The 13,768-nt window shown below is 51.0% G+C and overlaps 1 protein-coding gene across 1 annotated transcript; it reads right to left on the bottom strand.

Moving 5' to 3' along the window:
- Positions 1–1,614: 1,614 nt before the first annotated feature.
- LOC123122080 (E3 ubiquitin-protein ligase RING1-like) lies at positions 1,615–6,551 on the bottom strand. Its single transcript, XM_044542221.1, has 2 exons — positions 5,285–6,551; positions 1,615–1,870 (listed from the first exon to the last, which is right to left on the bottom strand). Exon 1 carries the CDS (start codon positions 6,416–6,418, stop codon positions 5,309–5,311), a length of 1,110 nt encoding a protein of 369 aa, XP_044398156.1. The 5' UTR covers positions 6,419–6,551; the 3' UTR covers positions 1,615–1,870; positions 5,285–5,308.
- Between the last annotated feature and the right edge of the window lie 7,217 nt (positions 6,552–13,768).

The following is a 13,768-nucleotide window of genomic DNA, read 5'->3' as shown; positions in this document are numbered from 1 at the left end:
AATTTAAACATACTCGTACTGTACTTGTAGCCTTATTCATAATCTCAGCGAACTTGTTCTTTGTTTTCTGATGCTTATTACTCCATGCCATCAAGTAATCTTAAAAGAACTTGTTGTTAAATTTTTTGGTGATTTTCATTACTCCATGACTTCGACTTATCTATTGCTTTGAGAGTAGAACATTGCAAGTAACAGTAACCAACAAAATGAGCTTCATTCATGCCAAAGTATGATGTCACTTAACAAACTCATGCAATAAAAAAAAGACTTTGGGCACATTGACAATTTATGAAATCACACCAAATATTTAGTGCTAAGCGGAGAGTAGTTGCGTCACTGATTATGTGGTCATTTCTTCATCATCTTCGGATCATACGATGTCATCAAGGACTTCAGTATGAAATCCCTATATGATTCCATTCCTGGGGGTACCGAATCCGGCATTGAATCTGGGGCATAAAATCGTTCCACACGCACTTCACTTGCTCTGGCAGCTTGCATTGCTTCAAACTCTGAATCGATGGTCTCGGCATCGCTATCGGCCTCATCATTCTTGACGGTGGCGATTCCGGCCTTGGAAGAAGTTACAGACCGGATGTCGAGCAGCATGTGTGCGCAATAACCCGGCTTGTTGGACACCGCCGTTGTCGGCGAGCTTCACGTCGGACAACAGAGGCGACAAGTCCTCGGCGAGACACCGGCCGTGGTCTTGCACCTCACTAAACAGGCCCAAGGACTCGTCCGTTTCTTCCACCTGACTGAACAGTTCCATAGCGGGATCATCCTCTTGGCTAAAAACATGCAGCAACGAGTTGAACCTATCTTCCTCTAGCGTGAACGGATCCATGGTGGAAGAGAAAAGGCGTCCATTCAGAAGTTTTGTTCGTGTGATGCTTTCTGTTCTCAGGAAAAGGCGTAGATCAGGTAGAGAAAATTGTTCTATATGCTCTCAAAGAGGAAACAATAAAATAATGGGATTGCATGGGACGGGAGGATATACATTTTCCTAATTAATGATGGTTCCTTTTTTCCCCAACAAAACGCATTAAGTGCTTGGCTTGATTTTAGCATCAGAAGGATAGCTACCATGTATGTCGGCCGTGGAGGGGTAAAAGAGGGATTAAGTGAGATTACAACAAATACACCTTATATTATGAAATTTTTATAAAAAGAAATGCACCTTAGATAAAGGAACGGAGGGAGTACTAGAGAAGTTAACTGTGGGGCAAATGAATGACCTAAGATGGCTAGAGTCTCACTGTGTCGTAGTTTTCTTTTTGCGGGGAAACAAGGAACGGTATTGAACGGACGGAGAGCTCAGAGCACCACCGTCTAATGTGGTGCATGGAGAGGAAGCCCGGCCTGCCCGTGGCGCCGTGTTTTCCTTGATGAAGCCCATACGCAATTTGACGGCTGGCAATCTCAAAATTTGCCGGCTATCAGTCTTACGCATCAGTGAAGTTGGAATTCGTCAAGCGGTCAGCACCCACTCACAGTGAAAAATTGAAGGGTTCCGCGCATTCCCTGCAAACACACATAATTTCTTCTAACTTTGCTCGCCAAGGAGCACCCATCTCATCTCAACCCCACACGACACAGGCAAAGCTAGGTAGGTTGGGGTCCATAAACGAGAATCAATTTAACAAATCTGCACAAAGAGTCTACGCAACGCACAACTTCCTGCCACGGCAGTCTCTGTGCCTTGCGTACACGCCCTAACGGACAGCGACAACGACAACTAAAACCAACACTGTTTTGTTCCACCAAATAAACAGGCTGTAAATTCCTTTGGTCTTTCGATTGTCTGTAGTATAACTCACGGTGGCGCATCAACATTGTCGACCTCTGGACGCATCGCCGACAAGGAGACCTGCAGGCAGATAATAAGATTGTTGTTAGTAGCTGATACTCTTGTAAAGGGGGAGGGACAACAGGAGCCTCCGAGTACTGGCAAAGAGGAGAGATCCATATAACTTCATCGATGCACACGAAAGCAGCAAAACTTGGTGGGTGTCGACAAAAAAAAAAGATGCAGAAATCAAAGTTGGCATTGAACACAACCAGATGTAGCATGTTTTTCGTTTGTTTTGTTTTCCAGCAAACAAGATGTAGCATCTTCTTTCTACGACAGTCTAGGAACTTCCTATTACAACAGTTGTAAACAGTATATATAAGCTCAAAGTGTTCAAGCTATTCAAAAAAATAGGCACAATATACCTCTGTGTTTGACCGATGTATTACCACGAGAGCTCATGGATTTAGCAGATGAATCTTTGATTTCATCTATACACGTTGCAAAGTGGAAGAAAAAACTTTTTATTTGTAAATTAAAAGGTGCACTTTTTTTAAGAAGAAGAAAATAGTGAGGCAGTAATGTGGTCAATAGCTATATCCTTGGATGGCTAATTGACGAATGATGGATATAACACATAAGAGATGAGTAGCCAGGACAGTCCAATAAAGCGGCTGCCAGAGGAGTCACACAAAAAAAATACAAAGGAAACAATGGGGACTGTGAATGCAATCTGAACCTAGAAAAATATATTTCTAACCAAACAGGCCTGAAGGGAAGACGTCAAAGAAATTTGCACAGAACATGTATTTGAGCATTCTTCAACAATTGAAGCCATCAATCATACTTTGTGAGATATTACTGTGTAATCATTCAACAGCCAAACCAACAACCAACAAAACAGCAAGCATGAAGATCATGGTCACTATAACTGAGTAGAGAACCCAATGAGAATATGCAAGAAATGAAAAAAAAACTTTTCTAAATATATGCAAAAAAAATCTTGAAAGGAATGCATATTTTAATCTGTTCACCATTTTTGTTCTAAAGTGACGCTTGCAAAAAGCAAACATTCCGGAAATGATGCCGGAGTAGGGACAGATAACTATGGTCCTCTCGTGGAGTAGGGACTGATACCTGGGTGCTCGTATACGGATAACTTGTGGAAAACTTATGAAAACATAATTATGCTGACAACAAGGTTCTCAACTTCTTAGCGGACGAATACAGAGTTCCTAATAACTAATAACAGAGCACCTTATCTTGATCTCTCTGCTACATATTTTGTCAGAACCAGAATGAACTATACCATTAGCTGGCTGGTCACAAAAGACTGTAGCAACTGTAAAAAAAATTGGCCAGCCAATCTAAACAAATCAAGGAGGCAATGATCAACAAATTCTATCCTCAAATGCATCCAAACAAGGGATTACACAAGAGGCAGATTTGAACAGGAGTTGTGCAAAGGAAGGGCCCATATCAATGTCAAGTTGTGTGCACCCAACCCGACAAAAGTATCAGAAGTTTAGAAGCCTTAGACAAGGCAAGGCATCTCTCCCTATTCCTATTTAATTTTCGAATATCCCATACATGGTTGCCTGCTAGCTGGTTGAATGGACAAAAGGCGTCTTACATGAGTTGCTGCTCTGAGCAAAACTGTTGTGTTTCGCTTGATCAAACAAGATACAGTCCAAACCTCTTTTCTACAAATGACTTGGCGTAACTGCTAGTTGTTAGGAAAGCAACTTATCTTTATTGAAGGCCCAAGGGGCATATATATATTACACATGACTTGAGGTGTAAGGAAACTAAACATAGACTAATAAGGACTCATAGACCAATACTAATAATCCTTAACAGTAGTATCAAATAATTATATCTACCTGTTCGAAAGAAACTAACCAAAGAGAAGCATCCAAACTAACAAAATTAATGTAATACCCAACAAAGTAAAAAATAAAATTTATGTGAGAGGCCATGCACTCACACTCGCGTATGACAAAGTCTCTCAATAACCTACTGACTTCACCGGAGAGATGATAAAAGTGACAGCCACAGTACAGTCAACAAAATTATCACACTTGAGAGAACATAAATGGCATTATGATTCATTGCTGACATTTTGACTTGAAAGCAACAGCCTCTTAACTAAAAAAACTAGAATTGCAGAAAAAAGAAGAGATGTTTTGAATTCCTGAAATGTATACGTAAATTTATTGGTCTATTTGAAGTAGATTGACTCGCAACAAATGATTTGAGAACGGTGAAATTTCAAGACCCTCTTCTGCTTATATATGCAGAATGATAGGATCCTCACTAAAAGAACCTAATCAACACATATGATCTTCTAAGACAGCTAGTGAAACTAGATGTCTGTGCGTGGATGAGACTAGAGTCTGGATCATCCAACAAACTTAGTCGACCCAAAGTGCAAACCAAAAACTAAAAGAAAAAAAAATCTCTCCTACTTAAAGAAGACGTAAAGTTCTGTTGTCCGTTCCTCCTTCGTCCAACCTTACGTACATCCCCTCCTTCCTCTCCCTTTTTAATTTTTTCCCTCTCGTCTCTGGTTTTTCTATCGGTTTTTCCATAAAGACTACCTCCCTGCCCCACCATTTATTGACTTGCCGAATAAAATTCTGTTTTCTTTGGTAAGATAATAAGTGCTTACCAAATATGGGCAGGTAAATCTCTACTATAATATTTATTCCCCCGTTGCAACACACAGGCAACTATCTTCTAGTCAAAATAAAAGAGAAAACGGCCAGAACGAAAATGTGTTAGCCTATAAGGTTTGTGCATTGATGATTAACTGGAGCCACTATGGGAACTTAGATGCCTAGGGCTCCCAAGTGCGCACCACTGGCAAAGCTCATCCCTGACTGCGCCTAAGATCTGCATCAGCGTGTTGTGATCATTCTGGGAAAAAAATTATATTGTTCCTCTTCCTAAATCATCCACGTGGAGAGGATAAACGACATCAAAATGCAGCGACAGCTTTTTTGTTTCTTACGAAATTTGTTATGATATGTTTCGAGCAAACCAACAAACCTCTATAAGTAGAAGATAGGCTTGGTCATCAAATAAAATTTCAGTAGTGTATCATTGTGATAACACCTTCCTACTGTTTAATACGAATAGCTTATTATTACAAACTTATATACAAGTCTTAATGAGCATATGCAACTGTTGCTGATACTACAATGACACAAAACCACCACATCAGAGATATGCCTGAAATTGATGTGAACAGTCAAGTTTGTACTATAGCATCTCCAGCTTTTAAGTCCTAACCGTTTATGATTATGAAATGTAATTGCATTTAGCAAACTATTCTGTAAACATGGGTAGTTCTTTCTCCACTAGTCAAGAAAAGAATAGTAAACAGGAATTGAAGCAATTTCTGCTACAATCAAAGAGTTATTAACAGGATATAATCTAGTCTACCAAGTTGCATCCGATACAAAAGGCTGTGTTTAAAGATGTAAATACCTCCAACTGATCACAGATTTGTGTTCAATTTTTGTTACTGCCACCAGCTCCATCCTGCGAACCGCTGTCCTGTGAGCTACTGCCAGCACCGGCATTGTTCCCATCTTGCTGTGGTGTTTGACCTGCCAATCCACCAAACGGCCAAGCCAATGACACATTGAATCTCCTTTCCACCACCCTTGCAGCCTCCCCACTCTCCTCCCCTCCTTCCTCAGCAGCACCAGAGCTCCCAGATGCAGCAGCAGCAGCGATACCAACAGCTGACTGTGCGTTTGAGGCCTTATTGCCCTCATAATCAGGATCATCGGTGGGCAGCTCAAAGCGACAAATGGGGCACGAATTGTGGAGCTCCAACCAGGGTACGATGCAATCTGCGTGGTAGATATGCTTGCAGGGCATCTGCTTGGCCCCATCTCCAGGTGAGAAATCTTCCTTGCACACAGCACACTCGGCGCCCTCTGCCGCCGCAACCATGGCATCGGTGACAACGACGTCAGGAAGAGTGGTCAGGGCGGACTTGGCAGCCGGCGGCGTGCCATAGCGGTTGGGATCGTTCTCGGCGAGCTGCTCGATGAGTTGCTCCAGTCCCGGGCCGACGAAGTAGTCCCCGTAGCTTGTCCCACCGGCACGGCCGCCTAGGCCGGGGGCGAGGTTGACGCTGGCGTCGTCGAGGAGCACCTGGATGTTGGCGCCCCCCTCCATGAGGGTGTGGATGTAGTTCTGGAAAAACACGAGCGGGTCGAAGGACTCCGGCTCGTTCTCAGGCGTGGCCGTGCCAGCGGCCGAGGCGGCACCGCTCCCGCTCCTGGACCTAACGCGGCGGCCCTCCTGGAGGTCGAGGATGCTGGTGAGGAAGTTGGAGAGGTCGCTGGAGGGGGGCGCGGCGGTGGAGGAGGAGGAGGATCGGGACGGGGAGGAGGCGGTGGGCATCATAGGGGGGAAGGCGAAGGGGAAGGGGAGGATGGTGGGGGCGGGGACGGTGACCTCCTCCAGGAAGTCGCCGCGGCAGTCGGGGCATGAGAGCTCGCCGGCGGCCGCGGCGGAGGCGGCGATGAGGACGGTGCGGTTGCATTGGTAGCAGAAGTACTGCTTGCGCGCGAGGGAAGCGTAGTAGGCGGCGCCCGGGGTCGACATGGCGGCGCCCGGCGATCTAGGCAGCGGCGGCGATGCGAGTTTTCTCTACGGAATTTAGGTCTTCGGCTCTCAGTATCTCGTTTAGTCCTTTTTTTTCTGGGTTTCTCCGATTTTATCAAGAGCGGCGGTGACCCCGGACGGTGTTTCCTTGCGGCCAAGAGGTTAGTTAGTTTCCGATTGATTCGATTACAACACGTCAGGTGTCAGAGTTTGGTTTGAATTTTGTTAATCGGGTTGATTTCGTGTCAAACATTTAACTGACTACCAGTATTCTTTCCTTTTTTTTTTTGAGGTACAAGAGTAACAAAATTACTCTTCAGCCAACCCAAAGTCGGCAATCAGGTCGCCCAACAGGTCCTCCGGTACTCCCGGCACACATAGCAGGTCTCCCATCGTCCTAGCACGGGCAGCCAGTAAATGGGCCATCATATTCTTCTTCCTGTTGGCGTACTGAACTTTCACATTGCTGAATTTAGTGAATTCCTGTTTGATATCCTCGATCACTGGAAAGCACGCTGACAAACATCTGCCGCCCAAATTCAGATTATCGGCCAAGGCTTTGCAATCCGTCTCCAGTATGAGGGAGCCGTTGTGCAGCTCCGACATCACATTCAGACCAGCTAGGTTGATTGCGCCTCAGCTTCCTCTACAGATTTACAATGCCCCCCTCGTTCGGATAGTGAGAAGAGAACCACACCCCAATGATCGCGAGCGATTGCACCGACCTGAGAGGACCCATTAGCAGCCAAAAAACATGTATCCGTGTTAAGTTTAACTGTACCCGTCTCTAGGGGATCCCACTGATCTGATGCAGGCGCCTCAGGCTCCTCCCCATGTATACACACTCTGGGTCCATGAACTGCATCATGTCCTACCTGGGCTAGAGCATTTTTGCCTTTCGGATCAGGTACACTCCCAAGCACACATGTGTGGAGATCCTCCTCATACTGTAACAAGAAAACTGAGGATCGACAGATTGACTCCTTCCTTGTACTATGGGTGCAGTCGCCTCGAAAAAACCAGCTGCGCCAAAGTAGTAGCAGGATTCTAGTTCTGGTCTCTTGGTTGCAAGGACCAAGCAGGTTCTGCAGCCAGTCCTCGCCCGTGTTCCTAAAGAATTGCTCGCCCGGGAGGTCCCAGTGGTTCCTCATGGCGTGTCTCAATCCTCTACTCTTCGTACAGGCTACGACAGCGTGGAATTCATCCTCCTCACACGCCCCACATATGTTACACGTGTTGTCAGCTTCTAGAGTACGCTTCCACTTGTTCCTCTTTGTGGCCAGAGTGCCGGTTGCGACCCTCCACCCGAACACCTTCACTTTCTCTGGCACTTTGGCCTTCCAGATTATGTCCCATATGCTACGATCATCAGCCTCGCCTGACGAGCTCGAGGTGGTGGTATTTGACTGATTTCGGATCGATACCGCCAGTCTATACGCACTCCTCACCTAGAACACGCCTGACTTTTCGTAGTGCCAGGCCAACATATCGGAGCCCCCTGTTCTAGGTAATCTTATGCTGCAGATCTCCTCCGCATCAAACATATAGAATAATTGGTGAATCAGCTCTGTGTTCCATCCGCTACCATCGAGTTGCATCAATTGATTGACCCAACGAAGTCTGGACCTTCGAATGAACTTGGCTGGGTTTAGGCCTTCCCTTCGAGGTATCCAATTGTCTCTCTGGATGTTTATCTTCCTCCCATCACCGATTCTCCAAATTAGTCCTGCTTTTAGAAGTTCCAGTCCATGTTCAATTCCACGCCAAATAGGAGAGGCCTCGGATGCAAAGACAGTATCAATAAGCTCCCCGTGTGGATAGTACTTAGATTTTAGCACCCGTGCACACAAGCTATCTGGACGTTGGATCAACCTCCATGCTTGCCTAGCTAGAAGGGCTTGGTTAAAGAGACTCATGTCCCTAAACCCAATGCCCCCTCCCCTCTTAGGTTTTGTCATCCGGTCCCATGCCATCCAATGGACTTTTCGATGCCCATTTTCCTCCCCCCACCAAAAATCTCTGATTAGTCTTTCATACTTATCACAGAAACCTTGTGTCATCTTAAACACACTCATACAGTAGGTGGGGAGGGCTTGTAATACAGATTTTACAAGGGTTTCTTTTGCATCATGGGACATATATCACTCATTCCAGTCAGAGCATCTCTTCACGAATCTTTCCATGATTGGTTGAAATTGCTCTTCTTTCATTCGGCCCTCGTGGGTGGGCAAACCTAGATATTTGCTTTCAAAGGTAGATGTCGTGATTTGCAGTTTAGATTTCACCTCGAGTTGATTTGAGGCTGGACATATCTCGCTAAACAAAACCGAACACTTGTTGTTACTCAGTAATTGACCCGAACCCTTCTGGAATCTGTCCAGAATCTCTACGATGGTTTTTGCTTCTTCTTTGCAAGCCTTGAAGAAGATCAGACTGTCATTAGCAAATAGCAAATTTGAAATGCCCGGGCTCCCCCTTGCTATTTTTATTGGAGTGATCCCTCCCCTCCGGATCTCCCTGTCCATCAGGCAGGACAGCCCCTCAGCAACGAATAAAAACAAATATGGACTTAGCAGATCACCCTGCCGTAGTCCTCTCGAGGGGTAGAAAGTTTCTAGGAGTTCTATGTTGACCTTGACAGAATACCTCACTGACTTCACACAGCACATTACCCACTGTCGGCGTTCTGGGAACGGGGGTCCCCAGACTTGCCTGCCTGCGGCCTGCGGCGTGGCTCAAAGGGGGCCCAGCGCGGACCATCTTCATCAACACAAGCTCAAGACCCTCGCGAGGGGCCAAGCCTCGCGGGGCGGACGACAAGGAGCTTCCTCAGGCACGGCCTCATCAGGCTGGCTCACGAGGAGGCGGAGAGTTCAAGGCGGGGTACCTCGCGAGGTGCCCATGACGCAAGCCATGACGACCAAGGGCGCCAGTCGGGCGCCAGCCCGCGCAGTGTCCTCCTTTCCTCTTTGGTGCAAAGGGAGCAAGCGCAGGCGAGAGCATCAATCAAAGGCATCCATTTCGGTGTAACAAGACCAAGACCAGCCCAACGGCAGGGAGGAAGTCATTGTGGAGCCCAAGCAGGCGTCACCACCAGAGCCTTTGACAGGCGAGGACCAACTTTAGTCAGGATAAGTGTACTTGATGTTCCCCTTCAAAATGGCCAATTGTTGGCGCCATTCCCGCTCAATATTTGGGGAGAGGCCCAGGGCCTTTGCCTATAAATAGGACTAGCCACCCCCAGGGTAGAGGGGATCGGGTATCAAGAGGCTGGATCGAGCATCTGGCATACATCTAGAATCGAGAGAGAGAGAGAGAGAGAGAGAGAGAGAGAGCGAGCGACTGAACTCCTCCTAGCAGTTCATCACACCAGCCAAGAACAGACCCTCGCGAGGCTGTTCTTCCTTGTATTGTTCATCATCGGCCCAAGAGGCAATCCACCACACCACACACTGGAGTAGGGTATTACACCACAATGGTGGCCTGAACCAGTATAAACCCTGTGTCTCTTGTGCTGTTTCTTTCGTAGTTTAGATCCAAGCGATTCGGCGAGGAGCAGGTAGGTAGAGGGCGAAATCTCCGTGCGCACCCCAGTGTTCGAACCTCAAGGGTCTGCCGGAACCCGAAATCCGACATTTTGCGCGCTAGGTAGGGGTGCGTCGGAATTCGCCTTCCGTCGTCCTGTTCTTCTCCAACCATCGCATCCATGTCTGACACTCGTTGGGCTCGCGCCGAGCGCCGAGCCTCCCTCGCTTCCCGCGTCACCCAAACGGCTCCCGTAGGCGGGCGCCCCCGTCGTTCCCCGTCACCTGCCGTCAACGCCGCCATCGGCCCAGCGGGGAACGAGCAGCAAGCATCGTCCCAGCATCCACCCATGAGGCGAGATGGCCGCACTGCTACACCCTCGCTCACCCCCGCTGGTTCTTCGTCCCGCGCGCCCCGCGCGGCCATGGAGGCTCGAGCTGCGCTTATCGCGGCAAACGAGCTCCTGCGCTACCGCCCAATCAACGACGTCTACGAAGAGTGGCTCGACCGAGTCGCCGAGCTCGTCCGCGCCGTTGGGGGCTCCCCCACGCCGTCCTTCTCGCTGCACTGCACCCCGCCCTGCGCGGGCAATGAAGCTCCTGGGGCGCCTCAGCCGCCCCCAAGAAGAAGAAGACATCGTCCGGCCCAGCCCCTCAGGAGGCAGGCCCCTCAGGGCCCGCGCCTGCTCAGGGGGAACCTCCTTCCATCGCATAGGGAAGCGCGCCCAGCGCCCTCCTCAGGCAGGGCTCGGGGGCTCTCCCCTGGAGGGCCGCCGACCTCGCCAAGGTCATGAGGGAGGCGCTTGGGCACCACGTGGAGGCGTGTTTCGAAGCACGTTTCCCTCAAGGAGCAAGGCAAGGAGGGCCAAACCCTCAAGAGTTCGTCAGCAAGGCCATTCAGGAGCTACAGGAGTCAAGAGTCATGAGAGGCAGCCGCCGCTTACCCGCTGTGGCCCCCCATCCAGGCGAGGATGGTGGGCTACGCGTCTGCATCGACATACCAGGGCTCAACTGAGCCGCGTCTCAGGAGCGTCTCTGGCCCTCGCAAGTGGGACGCTGCGAGGGTCCGCCCCATAGCTACGTTCGCATGCCTTATGGCTTGCCGAACGCGGCTGCCGCGTGCCTCATGAGGGCCATCCTGGAGGCTCAAGAGGTTAGGCATTCCGTAGCCCTGGTGGAGATGAAGATGGTCCGCGAGGAGCCACCAGCGCCTCCGGAGCCTCTTGAGGCCCCTGGGCCTGGGGGCTCGTGAGGATCGGCTCCCGCAGCCCACCGAGTCTGCTACACCAACACCCCTTCGTCCCCAACATTATCAGGTGACATCTTTCAAGTTTCATTTCCAGCTGGGAGCGCCCTCAGGGCCGCATTATTCCCAGGCCGCGTGGGTCTGTCCCTGCGGCGTGTATCCCTTTTATTTCATGTTCTTAGCTTACTTTATTGGGGGCGCCCCTCGGGCTGCATCATCCCCAAGTCGCTCGGGCCAGACCCAGCGGCGTGTACCCCTCTTGCGTTTATCTTAGGGCCATGCTTTCGACCCATCATGCTTGTTATTTGGTGCCTGTCTGTGGCACCTTTTCTTCCTGGATGTCGCAAGCTTGCACGTTAAGGGTACCTGAGCATCGTGACTCAGGGCTCCTACCGACTCTCCAGCCCTCACCCTCTGGTCTTGTCCATGGCATCGCGACCTGGCATACCAGCGACGGCTGAGACCAGCTCGAGGGCCGGGACCCGAGGACATACAGTTTCGACATCTAACCAAGCTTGCACGTTAAAGGGGGGTACCTGAGCATCGCGACTCGGGGCTCCTACCGGCTCTCCAGCCCTCACCCTCTGGTCTTGTCCACGGCATCGCGACCTAGCATACCAGCGACGGCTGGGACCAGCTCGAGGGCCGGGACCCGAGGACGTAGAGTTTCGACATCTAACCCAGCTTATGCGTTAAAGGGGGGGTACCTGAGCATCGCAACTCAGGGCTCCTACCAGCTCTCCAGCCCTCACCCTCTGGTCTTGTCCACGGCATCGCGACCTGGCATACCAGCGACGACTGAGACCAGCTCGAGGGCCGGGACCCAAGGACGTAGAGCACCGGCATCTAGCCAAATTTGCAGGAACACACTCCAAGATAAGGCCCAGAGCCAGGCGCAACCCACCTAGAGGTAGGGCCCCATGAGTCCCGCACTAGCTCACGGGTGCCCAGATACACCTTGTCAAGCCCTACCGTGCCAGCCACGTGTCAGGGCGAGGCTGTACACGCCCCGGGGGCTCCTCCCGGAGGGGAGCCCCCTCCCACGCACCAGTGGAAGCACCATGCTCCGTGCTGGCTGACGACACTACCAAGGAGCGGCTATGCCCGTACACATACGGAAGCGCTATGCTCCACGCTGGTGATAAACAACTGAGGGTGGCCCCCGGGCCGCATCAACCTCAGGGAGCCCAGAACTCAGTGTCTAGCCTCATCGCAACGCCTCCCCTCGGGAGTGTCGCGCGAGGGGGTTGGGCACGGGGGCTGCGCCTGGGTCACGCCCAGACGCACGCCACCCAGCCAGGCCCCCCGGGCCTGGTTTGTCGCATGTCCCTCCCCGAGCGGAGCCAAGGTATGAAGGCCGTTTGAGCGTCAAGGGGGACTCCTGAGCATCGCGACTCAGGAGCCTAACTGGTCACGTAGCCCCTCACTCCTTAGTTCCGAAAGGCTAACGGCGGTTGAGGTATGCGCGGGGCCGGGCTCTGCAGACGTAGAACAGCAGATCCACCCGCATCTCACCTCCCTAAGGAGTCACCCCCACATCTCACCTCCCTACTTGTTGTTCGAGCTCCAAGGGGGACTCCTGAGCATCGCGACTCAGGAGCCTAACTTGTCACGTAGCCCCTCACCCCTTGGTCCCGTCCTGGTTTCCGGTCGGGGCTAACGGCGGCTGAGGTATGCACGGGGCCGGGCTCTGCCGGCGTAGAACATAAGCAAGTAGGAAAGAATAATGCAAATTTCAGGGAATTCAAAAGCAAATATTACAGTACATACTGTTATCACAACAAGTTTTAATGCCTCCCCGAGGCATGGTACATGTGCAGGAATTAAAAGCAGGACGGGAGCCACGACGGAGTCACTTGCCGGCGGTGGAGCTGTGCGGAGCGAGTTCGCCTTGTGGAGCAGCAGGGCTAGCAGCGCTCCGCTTCGGCTTGGTGCTGAAGGCCCGGAACTTCCCCAACAGAGCCTCCGCACGACCCTTCACGGCCTCAGTAGCGGCAGCGGCAAGCTCACCGCTCGCTGGCTCCAGCAGGCTGTCGAGGTCGACGTTGGGGTCGCGAAGATAGATGTGGGTGAAGACCCGCGTCAGTGCTGCAGAAGACAAGACGCGTGCCTCGGCCTCAGCCGTAGGGCCAAGGCCAAGGGTGACATCTTCAAGAGCACGAACCAGGAAGAGAAGCAGCTTGGTGGGGCCATCCTCCTCGCCGGCCAGCGGGCTCTCCAGGCCGCTCTCATAAAGCGTCTTCAATGAAGTGCGAGCCTTCTCCTCCATCTCCGCAAAGGCCACGCGATCCTCGGAAAGAACCTGTGCCTTGCCGTCCAGCTCAACCTTCCTCGCCTCCAGCTCTTGCTCCAGCGCGCCTAGGCGGTCACGGTGCTTCTTGAGCTTGGCGTCCCGGTCCTTGACAGCCGCCTCGCGAGCCTTCATGCCTTCCTCCTGCTCTTGGCGAAGGCGGGCCTCCTCGGCGAGCTGGTTCTGCAGGCCCTTCAGCTCGCTCTCCAGCGCCTCGCAGCGACCTCGGACGTTAGCCACCTCCCCCAAGGTAGCGTCGCGGGCAGCCTTCGCCCCAAGGACGGCCCGCT

This window comes from Triticum aestivum, chromosome 1B (assembly GCF_018294505.1).
Source record: "Triticum aestivum cultivar Chinese Spring chromosome 1B, IWGSC CS RefSeq v2.1, whole genome shotgun sequence".
Lineage (NCBI taxonomy): Eukaryota > Viridiplantae > Streptophyta > Magnoliopsida > Poales > Poaceae > Triticum > Triticum aestivum.
The sequence above is the reverse complement of the archived record's forward strand: the minus strand, read 5'-3'. Positions and strand labels throughout refer to the sequence as shown.